A 20,436-nucleotide genomic window follows, 5' to 3' on the forward strand; every position below is an offset into this window, starting at 1 on the left:
GACACACTGGAAGCTATGGACTATGTGTGCGCTCTGGTGATGTGGGGAGGACACACTGGAAGCTATGGACTATGTGTGCGCTCTGGTGATGTGGAGAGGACACACTGGAAGCTATGGACTATGTGTCTGCTCTGGTGATGTGGAGAGGACACACTGGAAGCTATGGACTATGTGTGCGCTCTGGTGATGTGGAGAGGACACACTGGAAGCTATGGACTATGTGTGCTCTGGTGATGTGGAGAGGACACACTGGAAGCTATGGACTATGTGCGCTCTGGTGATGTGGAGAGGACACACTGGAAGCTATGGACTATGTGTGCGCTCTGGTGATGTGGAGAGGACACACTGGAAGCTATGGACTATGTGTGCGCTCTGGTGATGTGGGGAGGACACACTGGAAGCTATGGACTATGTGTGTGCTCTGGTGATGTGGAGAGGACACACTGGAAGCTATGGACTATGTGTGCGCTCTGGTGATGTGGAGAGGACACACTGGAAGCTATGGACTATGTGTGCGCTCTGGTGATGTGGGGAGGACACACTGGAAGCTATGGACTATGTGTGCGCTCTGGTGATGTGGAGAGGACACACTGGAAGCTATGGACTATGTGTGTGCTCTGGTGATGTGGAGAGGACACACTGGAAGCTATGGACTATGTGTGCGCTCTGGTGATGTGGAGAGGACACACTGGAAGCTATGGACTATGTGTGCGCTCTGGTGATGTGGGGTGGACACACTGGAAGCTATGGACTATGTGTGCGCTCTGGTGATGTGGGGTGGACACACTGGAAGCTATGGACTATGTGTGCGCTCTGGTGATGTGGAGAGGACACACTGGAAGCTATGGACTATAGGGCGCATTTTTAAAGACCGGCGTTTTAGATTGGATCCATCTGGCGGTGGATCCATCGGAGATTTGTACAGGCGCCGGCCGACCTTGGCTGCTCTTTTCTCATTTGTTATAAAACCTCATTGAGCCGACACCTCCTTTTCACAGATCCAGTGCAGGTCAGACATACAGTTCTGTAAGTGGAGGCCACCCTTCATCTTTGCACAACTTCCTGATCCTTTGGTTAGATTTCTATATAAGAAAATAATTAGTTACTCATTAGAATCCGTTGAAAACCATAAAGTCAAAAATAAGTCCTTTTAACATGATTACAAGAGATTTCAGAAGAGAAATATAAATGGGTGGATGGAATCTCCCATTCTAGACGGTCCATAGTAATTTCTAAGACTCGACTACAGTGAGCCCCAGTGACAGAATTATCTGTGAATAAAGAAGTGGAACAGAGATGGATCAAAGAACGGACCTCTTCCTCCCTTATGCAGGAAGTGATAATATCTTCCCGAAATGTCTCCAGACATGGACAGCATCAGCTGAGGTCAGTTCCCAGGAACCCACAGTGATGGATGGAAGAAAGCATTACTACCCAAGAGGGACATCATTGCTCGGCTCATATCTGTATTAACCCCATGGAGGATCCTAAAACATGTCCTGTATATAGACTGGTCATAAATGGAGATCTATGAATAGCACCGGCCCAATATATCTGCTGTAGATGCAGTATATAAACACACAAAGTCCATCACACAGCAGTTACCCATGATGGCGGCGCTCTCAATTGCCTCAGGATGTGAAGAGCTGGACATAATTGAGGGAACCCTAGTTTCTGCACAGGACCAGAAGGTTCATAGAGTTTGAGGTCAGGGCAGACACCGGTTTACTTACTGAATGCTTCCGTCGGCCCATTGTCCTGACCAGGGTTCACCCTGGTGATGAGTTCCACGATGTTCAAGTCCAATCCAGAATTCCTGTTCAGTGATATTCACCAGCTTCTGGAGAACACAATATGGAGGAGACATTGTGAGAGGTCCACATATTCCGCAGCGCTGTACAGTATCTTGCCGGATACAGTGATAGTTGCCATCCAGTACAGTAATATACTATAACCGTCAGAAGAGTTGTTCCCAGAGCGGGAAGGATGGAGGAAAACAGTCCACAGAAGAGGAGCACAGAAGACGTCTAGGAGATAATTACCATGGATGAAGCACAGGGCACTGGATGGAATTAGAGAAAGAAGGTGCTAGAATAGGAAGAAGGATTTGTATGTGATGTTACAATGTGTACCTGACATTACTGGTGTAGGTGATGGGTGTAGGTGACATTACTGGGTGTAGGTGACATTACTGTGTGTACCTGACATTACTGTGTGTAGGTGACATTACTGGGTGTACCTGACATTACTGGTGTAGGTGACAGGTGTAGGTGACATTACTGGGTGTAGGTGACATTACTGGGTGTGCCTGACATTACTGGGTGTAGGTGACATTACTGGGCGTAGGTGACATTACTGTGTATACCTGACATTACTGGGTGTAGGTGACATTACTGTGTATACCTGACATTACTGGGTGTAGGTGACATTACTGTGTGTGCCTGACATTACTGGGCGTAGGTGACATTACTGTGTATACCTGACATTACTGGGCGTACGTGACATTACTGGGTGTAGGTGACATTACTGGGTGTAGGTGACATTACTGTGTGTGCCTGACATTACTGGGCGTACGTGACATTACTGGGTGTAGGTGACATTACTGGGTGTAGGTGACATTACTGTGTGTGCCTGACATTACTGGGCGTAGGTGACATTACTGTGTATACCTGACATTACTGGGCGTACGTGACATTACTGGGTGTAGGTGACATTACTGTGCATACCTGACATTACTGGGTGTAGATGACATTACTGGGCGTAGGTGACATTACTGTGTATACCTGACATTACTGGGTGTAGGTGACATTACTGTGTATACCTGACATTACTGGGTGTAGATGACATTACTGGGCGTAGGTGACATTACTGTGTATACCTGACATTACTGGGCGTACGTGACATTATTGGGTGTAGGTGACATTACTGTGTATACCTGACATTACTGGGTGTAGGTGACATTACTGGGTGTAGGTGACATTACTGTGTATACCTGACATTACTGGGTGTAGGTTAACATTACTGGGTGTAGGTGACATTACTGGGTGTAGGTGACATTACTGGGTGTAGGTGACATTACTGTGTATACCTGACATTACTGGGTGTAGGTGACATTACTGGGTGTAGATGACATTACTGGGTGAACCTGACATTACTGGGTGTAGATGACATTACTGGGTGAACCTGACATTACTGTGTATACCTGACATTACTGGGTGTAGATGACATTATTGGGTGTAGGTGACATTACTGTGCATACCTGACATTACTGGGTGTAGGTGACATTACTGTGTATACCTGACATTACTGGGTGTAGGTGACATTACTGGGTGTAGGTGACATTACTGTGTATACCTGACATTACTGGGTGTAGGTTGACATTACTGGGTGTAGGTGACATTACTGGGTGTAGGTGACATTACTGGGTGTAGGTGACATTACTGTGTATACCTGACATTACTGGGTGTAGGTGACATTACTGGGTGTAGATGACATTACTGGGTGAACCTGACATTACTGGGTGTAGATGACATTACTGGGTGAACCTGACATTACTGTGTATACCTGACATTACTGGGTGTAGGTGACATTACTGTGTATACCTGACATTACTGGGTGTAGGTGACATTACTGGGTGTAGGTGACATTACTGGGTGTAGGTGACATTACTGGGTGTAGATGACATTACTGGGTGTAGGTGACATTACTGGGTGTAGGTGACATTACTGTGTATACCTGACATTACTGGGTGTAGGTGACATTACTGGGTGTAGGTGACATTACTGGGTGTAGGTGACATTACTGTGTATACCTGACATTACTGGGTGTAGGTGACATTACTGGGTGTAGGTGACATTACTGGGTGTAGATGACATTACTGGGTGTAGGTGACATTACTGTGTATACCTGACATTACTGGGTGTAGGTGACATTACTGGGTGTAGATGACATTACTGGGTGTAGGTGACATTACTGGGTGTAGATGACATTACTGGGTGTAGATGACATTACTGGGTGTAGGTGACATTACTGGGTGTAGATGACATTACTGGGTGTAGGTGACATTACTGGGTGTAGGTGACATTACTGTGTATACCTGACATTACTGGGTGTAGATGACATTACTGGGTGTAGGTGACATTACTGTGTATACCTGACATTACTGGGTGTAGGTGACATTACTGGGTGTAGGTGACATTACTGTGTATACCTGACATTACTGGGTGTACCTGACATTACTGGGTGTAGGTGACATTACTGGGTGTAGGTGACATTACTGTGTATACCTGACATTACTGGGTGTAGGTGACATTACTGGGTGTAGGTGACATTACTGGGCGTAGGTGACATTACTGGGTGTACCTGACATTACTGGGTGTAGGTGACATTACTGTGTATACCTGACATTACTGGGTCTAGATGACATTACTGGGTGTAGGTTGACATTACTGGGTATAGGTTGACATTACTGGGTGTAGGTTGACATTACTGGGTGTAGATGACATTACTGGGTGTACCTGACATTACTGGGTGTAGGTGACATTACTGGGTGTAGGTTGACATTACTGGGTGTAGGTTGACATTACTGGGTGTAGATGACATTACTGGGTGTAGGTTGACATTACTGGGTGTAGATGACATTACTGGGTGTAGGTTGACATTACTGGGTGTAGATGACATTACTGGGTGTACCTGACATTACTGGGCATAGGTGACATTACTGTGTATACCTGACATTACTGTGTATACCTGACATTACTGGGTGTAGGTGACATTACTGTGTAAACCTGACATTACTGGGTGTAGGTTGACATTACTGGGTGTAGATTACATTACTGGGTGTGCCTGACATTACTGGGTGTAGGTGACATTACTGGGTGTAGATGACATTACTGGGTGTAGGTGACATTACTGGGTGTAGATGACATTACTGGGTGTACCTGACATTACTGTGTATACCTGACATTACTGGGTGTAGGTGACATTACTGTGTATACGTGACATTACTGGGTGTAGATGACATTACTGGGTGTAGATGACATTACTGGGTGTAGGTGACATTACTGTGTATACCTGACATTACTGGGTGTAGGTGACATTACTGGGTGTAGATGACATTACTGGGTGTAGGTGACATTACTGTGTATACCTGACATTACTGGGTGTAGGTGACATTACTGGGTGTAGGTGACATTACTGGGTGTAGATGACATTACTGGGTGTAGATGACATTACTGGGTGTAGGTGACATTACTGGGTGTAGATGACATTACTGGGTGTAGGTGACATTACTGGGTGTAGGTGACATTACTGTGTATACCTGACATTACTGGGTGTAGATGACATTACTGGGTGTAGGTGACATTACTGTGTATACCAGACATTACTGGGTGTAGGTGACATTACTGGGTGTAGGTGACATTACTGTGTATACCTGACATTACTGGGTGTACCTGACATTACTGGGTGTAGGTGACATTACTGGGTGTAGGTGACATTACTGTGTATACCTGACATTACTGGGTGTAGGTGACATTACTGGGTGTAGGTGACATTACTGGGCGTAGGTGACATTACTGGGTGTACCTGACATTACTGGGTGTAGGTGACATTACTGTGTATACCTGACATTACTGGGTCTAGATGACATTACTGGGTGTAGGTTGACATTACTGGGTATAGGTTGACATTACTGGGTGTAGGTTGACATTACTGGGTGTAGATGACATTACTGGGTGTACCTGACATTACTGGGTGTAGGTGACATTACTGGGTGTAGGTTGACATTACTGGGTGTAGGTTGACATTACTGGGTGTAGATGACATTACTGGGTGTAGGTTGACATTACTGGGTGTAGATGACATTACTGGGTGTAGGTTGACATTACTGGGTGTAGATGACATTACTGGGTGTACCTGACATTACTGGGCATAGGTGACATTACTGTGTATACCTGACATTACTGTGTATACCTGACATTACTGGGTGTAGGTGACATTACTGTGTAAACCTGACATTACTGGGTGTAGGTTGACATTACTGGGTGTAGATTACATTACTGGGTGTGCCTGACATTACTGGGTGTAGGTGACATTACTGGGTGTAGATGACATTACTGGGTGTAGGTGACATTACTGGGTGTAGATGACATTACTGGGTGTACCTGACATTACTGTGTATACCTGACATTACTGGGTGTAGGTGACATTACTGTGTATACGTGACATTACTGGGTGTAGATGACATTACTGGGTGTAGATGACATTACTGGGTGTAGGTGACATTACTGTGTATACCTGACATTACTGGGTGTAGGTGACATTACTGGGTGTAGATGACATTACTGGGTGTAGGTGACATTACTGTGTATACCTGACATTACTGGGTGTAGGTGACATTACTGGGTGTAGGTGACATTACTGGGTGTAGGTGACATTACTGTGTATACCTGACATTACTGGGTGTAGGTGACATTACTGGGTGTAGATGACATTACTGGGTGTAGATGACATTACTGGGTGTAGGTGACATTACTGTGTATACCTGACATTACTTGGTGTAGGTGACATTACTGGGTGTAGGTGACATTACTGGGTGTAGGTGACATTACTGTGTATACCTGACATTACTGGGTGTAGATGACATTACTGGGTGTAGGTGACATTACTGGGTGTAGGTGACATTACTGGGTGTAGATGACATTACTGGGTGTAGGTGACATTACTGGGTGTAGGTGACATTACTGTGTATACCTGACATTACTGGGTGTAGGTGACATTACTGTGTATACCTGACATTACTGTGTATACCTGACATTACTGGGTGTAGGTGACATTACTGTGTATACCTGACATTACTGGGTGTAGATGACATTACTGGGCGTAGGTGACATTACTGTGTATACCTGACATTACTGGGCGTACGTGACATTACTGGGTGTAGGTGACATTACTGTGCATACCTGACATTACTGGGTGTAGGTGACATTACTGTGTATACCTGACATTACTGGGTGTAGGTGACATTACTGGGTGTAGGTGACATTACTGTGTATACCTGACATTACTGGGTGTAGGTTGACATTACTGGGTGTAGGTGACATTACTGGGTGTAGGTGACATTACTGGGTGTAGGTGACATTACTGTGTATACCTGACATTACTGGGTGTAGGTGACATTACTGGGTGTAGATGACATTACTGGGTGAACCTGACATTACTGGGTGTAGATGACATTACTGGGTGAACCTGACATTACTGTGTATACCTGACATTACTGGGTGTAGGTGACATTACTGTGTATACCTGACATTACTGGGTGTAGGTGACATTACTGGGTGTAGGTGACATTACTGTGTATACCTGACATTACTGGGTGTAGGTGACATTACTGGGTGTAGGTGACATTACTGTGTATACCTGACATTACTGGGTGTAGGTGACATTACTGGGTGTAGGTGACATTACTGGGTGTAGATGACATTACTGGGTGTAGGTGACATTACTGTGTATACCTGACATTACTGGGTGTAGGTGACATTACTGGGTGTAGATGACATTACTGGGTGTAGGTGACATTACTGGGTGTAGATGACATTACTGGGTGTAGGTGACATTACTGGGTGTAGGTGACATTACTGTGTATACATGACATTACTGGGTGTAGATGACATTACTGGGTGTAGGTGACATTACTGTGTATACCTGACATTACTGGGTGTAGGTGACATTACTGGGTGTAGGTGACATTACTGTGTATACCTGACATTACTGGGTGTACCTGACATTACTGGGTGTAGATGACATTACTGGGTGTAGGTGACATTACTGTGTATACCTGACATTACTGGGTGTAGGTGACATTACTGGGTGTAGGTGACATTACTGGGTGTAGGTGACATTACTGTGTATACCTGACATTACTGGGTGTAGGTGACATTACTGTGTATACCTGACATTACTGGGTGTAGATGACATTACTGGGTGTAGGTGACATTACTGTGTATACCTGACATTACTGGGTGTAGGTGACATTACTGGGTGTAGGTGACATTACTGGGTGTAGGTGACATTACTGTGTATACCTGACATTACTGGGTGTACCTGACATTACTGGGTGTAGGTGACATTACTGGGTGTAGGTGACATTACTGTGTATACCTGACATTACTGGGTGTAGGTGACATTACTGGGTGTAGGTGACATTACTGGGTGTAGGTGACATTACTGGGCGTAGGTGACATTACTGGGTGTAGGTGACATTACTGGGTGTACCTGACATTACTGGGTGTAGGTGACATTACTGTGTATACCTGACATTACTGGGTCTAGATGACATTACTGGGTGTAGGTTGACATTACTGGGTATAGGTTGACATTACTGGGTGTAGGTTGACATTACTGGGTGTAGATGACATTACTGGGTGTACCTGACATTACTGGGTGTAGGTGACATTACTGGGTGTAGGTGATATTACTGGGTGTAGGTGATATTACTGGGTGTAGGTTAACATTACTGGGTGTAGATGACATTACTGGGTGTAGGTGACATTACTGGGTGTAGATGACATTACTGGGTGTAGGTGACATTACTGGGTGTAGATGACATTACTGTGTATACCTGACATTACTGTGTATACCTGACATTACTGGGTGTAGGTGACATTACTGTGTATACCTGACATTACTGGGTGTAGGTTGACATTACTGGGTGTAGATGACATTACTGGGTGTGCCTGACATTACTGGGTGTAGATGACATTACTGGGTGTAGGTGACATTACTGGGTGTAGATGACATTACTGGGTGTACCTGACATTACTGTGTATACCTGACATTACTGGGTGTAGGTGACATTACTGGGTGTATACGTGACATTACTGGGTGTAGATGACATTACTGGGTGTAGGTGACATTACTGTGTATACCTGACATTACTGGGTGTAGGTGACATTACTGGGTGTAGATGACATTACTGGGTGTAGGTGACATTACTGTGTATACCTGACATTACTGGGTGTAGGTGACATTACTGGGTGTAGATGACATTACTGGGTGTAGATGACATTACTGTGTATACCTGACATTACTGGGTGTAGGTGACATTACTGGGTGTAGGTGACATTACTGGGTGTAGGTGACATTACTGTGTATACCTGACATTACTGGGTGTAGGTGACATTACTGGGTGTAGATGACATTACTGGGTGTAGGTGACATTACTGGGTGTAGATGACATTACTGGGTGTAGATGACATTACTGGGTGTAGGTGACATTACTGGGTGTAGATGACATTACTGGGTGTAGGTGACATTACTGGGTGTAGGTGACATTACTGGGTGTAGGTGACATTACTGTGTATACCTGACATTACTGGGCGTAGGTGACATTACTGGGCGTAGGTGACATTACTGTGTATACCTGACATTACTGGGCGTACGTGACATTACTGGGTGTAGGTGACATTACTGTGCATACCTGACATTACTGGGTGTAGGTGACATTACTGTGTATACCTGACATTACTGGGTGTAGGTGACATTACTGTGTATACCTGACATTACTGGGTGTAGGTGACATTACTGTGTATACCTGACATTACTGGGTGTAGATGACATTACTGGGCGTAGGTGACATTACTGTGTATACCTGACATTACTGGGCGTACGTGACATTACTGGGTGTAGGTGACATTACTGTGCATACCTGACATTACTGGGTGTAGGTGACATTACTGTGTATACCTGACATTACTGGGTGTAGGTGACATTACTGGGTGTAGGTGACATTACTGTGTATACCTGACATTACTGGGTGTAGGTTGACATTACTGGGTGTAGGTGACATTACTGGGTGTAGGTGACATTACTGTGTGTGCCTGACATTACTGGGTGTACCTGACATTACTGGGTGTAGGTGACATTACTGGGTGTAGGTGACATTACTGGGTGTAGATGACATTACTGGGTGAACCTGACATTACTGGGTGTAGATGACATTACTGGGTGAACCTGACATTACTGTGTATACCTGACATTACTGGGTGTAGGTGACATTACTGTGTATACCTGACATTACTGGGTGTAGGTGACATTACTGGGTGTAGGTGACATTACTGGGTGTAGGTGACATTACTGTGTATACCTGACATTACTGGGTGTAGGTGACATTACTGGGTGTAGGTGACATTACTGGGTGTAGATGACATTACTGGGTGTAGGTGACATTACTGTGTATACCTGACATTACTGGGTGTAGGTGACATTACTGGGTGTAGATGACATTACTGGGTGTAGGTGACATTACTGGGTGTAGATGACATTACTGGGTGTAGGTGACATTACTGGGTGTAGGTGACATTACTGTGTATACCTGACATTACTGGGTGTAGATGACATTACTGGGTGTAGGTGACATTACTGTGTATACCTGACATTACTGGGTGTAGGTGACATTACTGGGTGTAGGTGACATTACTGTGTATACCTGACATTACTGGGTGTACCTGACATTACTGGGTGTAGGTGACATTACTGGGTGTAGGTGACATTACTGTGTATACCTGACATTACTGGGTGTAGGTGACATTACTGTGTATACCTGACATTACTGGGCGTAGGTGACATTACTGGGTGTAGGTGACATTACTGGGCGTAGGTGACATTACTGGGTGTAGGTGACATTACTGGGTGTAGGTGACATTACTGGGTGTACCTGACATTACTGGGTGTAGGTGACATTACTGTGTATACCTGACATTACTGGGTCTAGATGACATTACTGGGTGTAGGTTGACATTACTGGGTATAGGTTGACATTACTGGGTGTAGGTTGACATTACTGGGTGTAGATGACATTACTGGGTGTACCTGACATTACTGGGTGTAGGTGACATTACTGGGTGTAGGTGATATTACTGGGTGTAGGTTGACATTACTGGGTGTAGATGACATTACTGGGTGTTGGTTGACATTACTGGGTGTAGATGACATTACTGGGTGTACCTGACATTACTGTGTATACCTGACATTACTGGGTGTAGGTGACATTACTGTGTATACCTGACATTACTGGGTGTAGATGACATTACTGGGTGTAGGTGACATTACTGTGTATACCTGACATTACTGGGTGTAGGTGACATTACTGGGTGTAGGTGACATTACTGTGTATACCTGACATTACTGGGTGTAGGTTGACATTACTGGGTGTGCCTGACATTACTGGGTGTGCCTGACATTACTGGGTGTAGATGACATTACTGGGTGTAGGTGACATTACTGGGTGTAGATGACATTACTGGGTGTACCTGACATTACTGTGTATACCTGACATTACTGGGTGTAGGTGACATTACTGTGTATACCTGACATTACTGGGTGTAGGTGACATTACTGGGTGTAGATGACATTACTGGGTGTAGGTGACATTACTGTGTATACCTGACATTACTGGGTGTAGGTGACATTACTGGGTGTAGATGACATTACTGGGTGTAGATGACATTACTGGGTGTAGATGACATTACTGGGTGTAGGTGACATTACTGTGTATACCTGACATTACTGGGTGTAGGTGACATTACTGGGTGTAGGTGACATTACTGTGTATACCTGACATTACTGGGTGTAGGTGACATTACTGGGTGTAGATGACATTACTGGGTGTAGGTGACATTACTGGGTGTAGGTGACATTACTGGGTGTAGATGACATTACTGGGTGTAGGTGACATTACTGGGTGTAGGTGACATTACTGGGTGTAGGTGACATTACTGTGTATACCTGACATTACTGGGTGTAGGTGACATTACTGGGTGTAGATGACATTACTGGGTGTAGGTGACATTACTGTGTATACCTGACATTACTGGGTGTAGGTGACATTACTGGGTGTAGATGACATTACTGGGTGTAGATGACATTACTGGGTGTAGGTGACATTACTGTGTATACCTGACATTACTGGGTGTAGATGACATTACTGGGTGTAGGTGACATTACTGGGTGTAGGTGACATTACTGTGTATACCTGACATTACTGGGTGTAGGTGACATTACTGGGTGTAGGTGACATTACTGGGCGTAGGTGACATTACTGGGTGTAGGTGACATTACTGTGTATACCTGACATTACTGGGTCTAGATGACATTACTGGGTGTAGGTGACATTACTGTGTATACCTGACATTACTGGGTGTAGGTTGACATTACTGGGTATAGGTTGACATTACTGGGTGTAGGTGACATTACTGGGCGTAGATGACATTACTGGGTGTAGGTTGACATTACTGGGTGTAGATGACATTACTGGGTGTACCTGACATTACTGGGTGTAGGTGACATTACTGGGTGTAGGTGACATTACTGGGTGTAGGTTGACATTACTGGGTGTAGATGACATTACTGGGTGTAGATGACATTACTGGGTGTAGGTTGACATTACTGGGTGTAGGTGACATTACTGGGTGTAGATGACATTACTGGGTGTACCTGACATTACTGTGTATACCTGACATTACTGGGCGTAGGTGACATTATTGGTTGTAGGTGACATTACTGTGTGTGCCTGACATTACTGGGCGTAGGTGACATTACTGGGTGTAGGTGACTTGAATGGGTCCGCATTCCAGGAGATTTGGTGCAGTGTGGAATGGAGGCACAGATCGGAAGCCCACGGAAGCACTTCGGAGTGCTTCCGTGGGTTTTCTGTCCGTGCCTCCGCACCGCAAAAAAGTAGTGCATGCCAATCACTACTCCTACTCCCACCTACGGACACTGTCTCTGCTTCTCCTTATTGCTGGTGATTAGCGATGACCGAATTTCTTAAAAATTTGATTCGGTCAGTTCGCTGAATCTTCCGAAAAGATTCGATCCAAATTTATTCATGGCGAATCGTGTTATAAAATAGCTATTCCCTGGCTGCAGAGAGCCTGTATAGCGGTGTAGAACACTGTGCCTGTATAGGGGTGTAGAACACTGTGCCTGTATAGGGGTGTAGAACACTGTGCCTGTATAGCGGTGTAGAACACTGTGCCTGTATAGCGGTGTAGAACACTGTGCCTGTATAGCGGTGTAGAACACTGTGCCTGTATAGGGGTGTAGAACACTGTGCCTGTATAGCGGTGTAGAACACTGTGCCTGTATAGTGGTGTAGAACACTGTGCCTGTATAGTGATGTAGAGCACTGTGCCTGTATAGTGGTATAGAACACTGTGCCTGTATAGTGGTGTAGAGCACTGTGCCTGTATAGGGGGTGTAGAACACTGTGCCTGTATAGCGGTGTAGAACACTGTGCCTGTATAGCGGTGTAGAACACTGTGCCTGTATAGCGGTGTAGAACACTGTGCCTGTATAGCGGTGTAGAACACTGTGCCTGTACAGCGGTGTAGAACACTGTGCCTGTACAGCGGTGTAGAACACTGTGCCTGTACAGCGGTGTAGAACACTGTGCCTGTACAGCGGTGTAGAGCACTGTGCCTGTATAGCGGTGTAGAGCACTGTGCCTGTATAGCGGTGTAGAACACTGTGCCTGTATAGCGGTGTAGAACACTGTGCCTGTATAGCGGTGTAGAACACTGTGCCTGTATAGCGGTGTAGAACACTGTGCCTGTATAGCGGTGTAGAACACTGTGCCTGTATAGCGGTGTAGAACACTGTGCCTGTATAGCGGTGTAGAACACTGTGCCTGTATAGCGGTGTAGAACACTGTGCCTGTATAGCGGTGTAGAACACTGTGCCTGTATAGCGGTGTAGGACACTGTGCCTGTATAGCGGTGTAGGACACTGTGCCTGTATAGCGGTGTAGGACACTGTGCCTGTATAGCGGTGTAGGACACTGTGCCTGTATAGCGGTGTAGGACACTGTGCCTGTATAGCGGTGTAGGACACTGTGCCTGTATAGCGGTGTAGGACACTGTGCCTGTATAGCTGTAATGACCGGCGTCACGCAAAGGGAGGGAAATGGGAAGGCCCTGTCCAAGGGAGAGGGAAAGGTGGTGACCCCTGACTCACCTTGCGGCTGGCCCCTGACTGCCCTGACGTCCCTAGACGGGTTCCTCACCCGTACGCCGATCACGTGCCTAAACCCTGGCTTTCCCTAAGATGAGCCCTAGATAGTGAACGGGCCGGTGGGATCGCTATTCCGCACCACTGACACTAAGAGGAAAACACCAGGGAGAGGACAGACAATACAGACAAACATATAATCCCAGGTGGGCGACCACAGCAGACCACAAAGGCCCAACAGGGATCAGGAGGGTAACGTTCTGGAACAACAACCAGGGATCACAGCTACACAGCTCCAGTGGGTCAGTATAGAAGTCCAGGCAGGAAGCTCTATATCTGGCAACCAGAGAAGTGGGAGAGGGGAATATAAGGAGGTTGGGAGTGCTGGACAAGGAACAGCTGAGGAGAAGGAGCTACGGATCCCTGATTGAGCCAAAAAGGATTGCAAGGCAAACCCAGAAAGCTACCATAAAGAAACAGCACTATCTTTCTACATAGAGCGCGCAGCCACCCGCTGCGACTTCCTGACCCCGGGTATAACGGAGTCAGACGTGGCTCTTGACACCCTCGTGACAGTACCCCCCTTTCCACGAGGGGCCTCTGGACACTCAGTACTAGGTCTCTCAGGATGAGAGGCATGAAAAGCCCGAACTAACCTGTCGGCGTTTACCTCAGACGCTGGAACCCACATTCTTTCCTCGGGACCGTAACCCCTCCAATGCACCAGATATTGAAGAGAGCGGCGGACCCGACGAGAATCAACAATTTTGGATATTTGAAACTCTAGATTACCATCCACAACAACAGGAGGGGGTGGCAGCGGTGACGGTTCTAGAGGTGGAACATATTTCTTGAGTAACGACTTATGGAAGACGTTATGGATTTTAAAAGTCTGAGGTAGCTCCAGGCGAAAAGCCACGGGGTTAATGATGGCTACTATTTTGTAAGGGCCAATAAACCTAGGACCCAGTTTCCAAGAGGGAACCTTTTAATTTAATATTCCTAGTAGACAACCACACAGTCATTCACTCCTAGGTCCGGACCTGGCGACCGTCTCTTATCAGCCATGCATTTATATTTACCTCCCATATTTTTCAAATTAGCTTGCACCTTCTGCCATACCGATGAAAGAGACGACGAAAACCGTTCCTCTTCGGGAACCCCAGAAGACCCCCCCCCTCTTTGAAAGTACAGAATTGGGGGTGAAAACCATATGCACCAAGAAATGGTGACTTGCCAGTGGATTCCTGACGACGATTATTTATGGCAAACTCAGCTAACGGTAAATATGATGACCACACCTCTTGGTTTTCAGACACAAAACATCTTAGATATGTCTCAAGGTTTTGGTTGGTACGCTCAGTCTGTCCATTCGACTGAGGATGGAAATCTGAGGAAAAGGACAAGTGTACCCCCAAACGGGAACAAAAAGCTTTCCAAAATTTAGAAATAAACTGGGTTCCCCGATCCGAAACAACATCGGAAGGGACCCCGTGAAGCTTCACGATTTCACTGATGAATACCTGAGCAAGAGTCTTAGCATTAGGTAGTGCGGGTAACGCAATGAAGTGTACCATTTTGCTAAACCTGTCCACTACTACCAAAATAACTGTTTTACCCGCAGACAAAGGTAAGTCAGTGATAAAATCCATTGACAGATGTGTCCATGGTCTATTGGGAATGACGAGTGGTAATAGAGACCCTGCAGGACGTGTATGAGAGACTTTCGCGCGTGCACAGGTAGAACAAGAAGACACAAAATCCATTACATCCTGACGCAACCTTGGCCACCAAAAACGACGAGACAATAGCTCCAAGGTTGCTTTACTACCCGGGTGCCCAGCAAGTGCCGAATTATGATGTTCCTTTAATAATTCGAGACGCAGGTTCAACGGTACAAACAATTTCTCTGAGGGGCAAGAGACCGGGGCGTCCCCCTGGGCCTCTAACACCTTTCCCTCTAGAACAGAGTGTACAGCAGAGACAACCACTCCTCTTTGAAGAATGGGCACCGGATCACTCACATTACCCCCTCCAGGGAAACAACGCGATAACGCATCTGCCTTGGTATTTTTTGCCCCAGGACGATAGGTGATGAAAAAGTTAAACCTGGTAAAAAATAGCGACCACCTAGCTTGTCTAGGGGTGAGACGCTTAGCTGATTCGAGGTACAGAAGGTTTTTGTGGTCCGTAATCACAGTGACGGGGTGGATTGCCCCCTCTAAAAAGTGACGCCATTCTTCAAACGCTAGTTTAATAGCTAATAGTTCCCTATTGCCAATATCGTAGTTCTTTTATGCTGCAGATAATTTTTTTAGAAAAGAAAGCACAAGGACGCCATTTGCCAGGAGACGGACCCTGAGACAGCACAGCCCCCACTCCCACCTCTGACGCATCGACTTCAACAATAAAAGGCTGAGAGACATCAGGTTGGATTAGTACAGGTGCTGAGGTAAACCTCTCTTTTAGAGAGGAAAAAGCGACTTTAGCGGCATCAGACCATTTAGAAAAATCAGTCCCCTTCCTAGTCATGTCAGTAAGGGGTTTTACAATGTCACGAGGGTGTCAAGAGCCACGCCTGACTCCGTTATACCCGGGGTCAGGAAGTCGCAGCGGTTGGCTGCGCGCTCTATGTAAGATAGGGCTGTTTCCTTATGGTAGCTTTCTGGGTTTGCTTTGCAAACCCTTTTTGGCTCACTCAGGGATCCGTAGCTCCTTCTCCTCAGCTGTTCCTTGTCCAGCACTCCCAAACTTCCTTATATTCCCCTCTCACACTTCTCTGGTTGCCAGATATAGAGCTTCCTGCCTGGACATCTATTCTGACCCTCTGGAGCTGTGTTGCTGCGTTCTCTGGTAGTTGGTCCAGAACGTTACCCTCCGGATCCCTGTTGGACCTTTGTGGTCTATTGTGGTCGCCCACCTGGGTGTATGTGTTTGTCTGTTTTGTCTGTCCTCTCCCTGGTGTTTCCCTCTTAGTGATAGTGGTGCGGACTAGCTATCTAGGGCTTATTTTAGGGAAAGCCAGAGTTTAGGCACGTGATCGCCGCACGGGTGAGGAACCCGTCTAGGGACGTCAGGGCAGTCAGGTGCCAGCCGCAAGGTGAGTCAGGGGTCACCACCTTTCCCTCTCCCTTGGGCAGGGCTTTCCCTTTATCCTCCCTGTGCGTGACGCCGGTCATTACATACAATCACCGAATAATTTTTAATGAATTTTCTATAGAAATTTGCGAAGCCCAAGAACCGTTGTAGTGCTTTGAGGTTCTCAGGAAGATCCCAATCTAAAATTGCCTGGACCTTCCTAGGATCCATACGGAAACCTGAAGCAGATAATAAATAACCCAGGAATTGTATCTCCTGAACGGCGAAGACACACTTTTCAATTTTCGCATATAATTTATTCGTCCGTAGGACCTGCAGTACCTGTCTGACATGCACCTCATGTGTTCTCAGATCAGACGAATAAATTAAAATATCATCTAGGAATATTACTACAAACCTGCCGATAAGATGACTAAAAATGTCATTAACGAAATGTTGAAAGACGGCAGGAGCATTGGTCAGACCGAAAGGCATAACTAGATTTTCATAATGCCCCTCAGGGGTGTTAAAAGCTGTCTTCCACTCATCCCCTTCCCTGATACGAATCAGATTGTAGGCCCCCCTAACATCAAGTTTGGAGAACCACCTAGCACCCGCAATCTGATTAAACAGGTCAGGAATGAGAGGAAGAGGGTATGGATCTCGGATGGTTATCCGGTTTAATTTGCGAAAATCTAGGCAAGGACGCAGGCCCCCATCTTTCTTTTTAACGAAGAAAAACCCTGCAGCCACGGGTGAAGAAGAGGGTCTGATGTGTCCCTTAGCCAAGCTCTCGGAGATATAATCTTTCATGGCTTGTCTCTCTGGACCCGAAAGATTATATAACCTGGTCTTGGGTAATTTTGCCCCGGGAATCAGGTTAACCGGGCAATCATAAGGACGTTGAGGTGGTAACTTCTGACAACCCTTTTCAGAAAAAACGTCCTCAAAGTCCGAAATAAATGTAGGTAGGGAAGCTATGGAGGCGATTAAGCAATTGCTATTTAAGCAATTCTCTCTGCAATGCTCACTCCACTCCAATATCTCCCTGGCCTGCCAATCCACCACTGGATTGTGCGCTACCAACCAGGGAAGAGCCAGCACTACCGGAGTGGGAAGCCCCTCCAGAACATAACATGAAAGCAACTCGTTATGGTGGTCCCCTACCCGAAGGTGTAAATTATGGACAATGTGAGTGAGGTTTCTCTGAGACAGAGGAGCAGAATCAATAGCGAATATGGGAATAGGTCTCTGTAGCGTACAGAGAGACAAAGCCATAGTGTAGGCAAAATGGGTATCTATCAAATTTACTCCTGCTCCACCCGTCTGGCGATGCACAGGTAAGCCCTTACCTGTGCCGTGAGCCGGTCTGAAATGAAATGCAGTCACCGGGAGCAGGCAGTTCAGAGAACAGCCCGATGAAGGCCCCTGGCGGCTGTTCTCGGAACTGCCTACTCCCAGTGACTGCATTTTATTTCAGACTGACTCCCGGCACAGGTAAGGGCTTACCTGTGCATCGCCGGACGGGTGAGTCTACCTTACTAAAGATGACAGCCTGCATGTGTTCGCTGGCGAATACTGCGAACTGACAATCACTGCTAGTGACATAGTGGTGAGTTGGGGGGCAATACCAGTATCAGATGAAGATGGTGGGTGGCAGCAGGTGTATGGCATCAGGCGGGTGGCAGCATCAGAATAGTAGCTGAAGCACGTAGCCAGAAGAAACAGGTCTCTTTTGAGAAAGTTTAGGTGTGGCACCATGGATGATCTAGTCTGATGCATCAGGCATTGGTGTTTGAAAATCCTGTCTGATCTACACCTGATTCATTTTCACAAAGGTCAGTTTCTCCACATTTTGGGTGGACAGGTGAGTTCCCCTTGGCGTAACTATGGCCCCCACCGCACTAAACACCTGCTCTGATGCCACACTGCCGGCTGGGCAGGAAAGCCTGTCCAGGGAAAACTCGGCCAGTTGTGGCCACAAATTGAGTTTGGCTGCCCAGTACTCCAGGGGATCTTCAATGTGGGTTGGCTGGGTGTATGTTGTGTGTTTTTTTTTTTATATATTGTTATACACTCACCTAAAGAATTATCAGTGCCCCCATACTAATACAGTGTTGGACCCCCTTTTGCCTTCAGAACTGCCTTAATTCTACGTGGCATTGATTCCACAAGGTGCTGATAGCATTCTTTAGAAATGTTGGCCCATATTGATAGGATAGCATCTTGCAGTTGATGGAGATTTGAGGGATGCACATCCAGGGCACGAAGCTCCCGTTCCACCACATCCCAAAGATGCTCTATTGGGTTGAGATCTGGTGACTGTGGGGCCATTTTAGTCCAGTGAACTCATTGTCATGTTCAAGAAACCAATGTGAGATGATTGGAGCTTTGTGACATGGTGCATTATCCTGCTGGAAGTAGCCATCAGAGGATGGACACATGTTCTCATTCTGTTTACCCCAAATTCGGACTCTACCATTTGAATGTCTCAACATAAATCGAGACTCATCAGACCAGGCAACATTTTTCCCGTCTTCAACAGTCCAGTTTTGGTGAGCTCGTGCAAATTGTAGCCTCTTTTTCCTATTTGTAGTGGAGATGAGTGGTACCCGGTGGGGTCTTCTGCTGTTGTAGCCCATCCGCCTCAAGGTTGTGCGTGTTGTGGCTTCACAAATGCTTTGCTGCAGACCTCGGTTGTAACGAGTGGTTATTTCAGTCAACGTTGCTCTTCTATCAGCTGGAATCAGTCGGCCCATTCTCCTCTGACCTCTAGCATCCACAAGGCATTTTCGCCCACAGGACGGCCGCATACTGGATGTTTTTCCCTTTTCACACCATTCTTTGTAAACCCTAGAAATGGTTGTGCGTGAAAATCCCAGTAACTGAGCAGATTGTGAAATATAGGGGTGTGCAGTCTTCCTGTGGACTTACCATCATTTACACACGGTATGTGACCTCAGTCCTGTTCATTTACTTACTTGTTAAAATTCTGCGGTTGTCTTGTGTCTTTTGATTAAACACTTACCAAGTGTTTTCTCTCACAAACTGTTATGTGATCTGCACATGCACTTTATTTACCTGCTTAGACTACTTGAATAGGTATATATATATATATGTGTTTAGGGACCCACATTGAGGGGTTATTTCTCCTCTCTTTTGCTTATATATAAGCTTGCACTTGCACTTTATATTTGACGAGATTATGCATATCTCCATCAATAGTGGGTATCCCTTTAACATATATTTTACATGGCAACTTTGCCTTATTTAGATATATCCCTACCCGGGTCACCTCTGTCTTTTTACCATTTTGTACTCTACCAGCTCTCCCAGGATTGTGCTGCACTT

The 20,436-nt window shown here is 46.1% G+C and overlaps 1 protein-coding gene across 2 annotated transcripts in view; it reads right to left on the reverse strand.

The window, feature by feature from the left end:
• Window positions 1–273: 273 nt before the first annotated feature.
• LOC120991952 (killer cell lectin-like receptor subfamily G member 1) overlaps window positions 274–20,436 on the reverse strand; it is a 128,527-nt gene continuing 108,364 nt past the window's right edge. For both annotated transcript variants that reach the window (XM_040420696.1, XM_040420697.1), the window contains 2 exons: window positions 1,734–1,840; window positions 274–1,082 (listed from right to left, as the gene is read on the reverse strand). In XM_040420696.1, coding sequence (XP_040276630.1) covers window positions 971–1,082; window positions 1,734–1,840 — 219 coding nt within the window. In that variant the 3' untranslated portion in view covers window positions 274–970. The remainder of the gene's footprint in view (window positions 1,083–1,733; window positions 1,841–20,436) is intronic.

The sequence above is a fragment of the Bufo bufo genome, chromosome 2 (genome assembly GCF_905171765.1).
Source record: "Bufo bufo chromosome 2, aBufBuf1.1, whole genome shotgun sequence".
NCBI classification, from domain to species: Eukaryota; Metazoa; Chordata; class Amphibia; order Anura; family Bufonidae; genus Bufo; species Bufo bufo.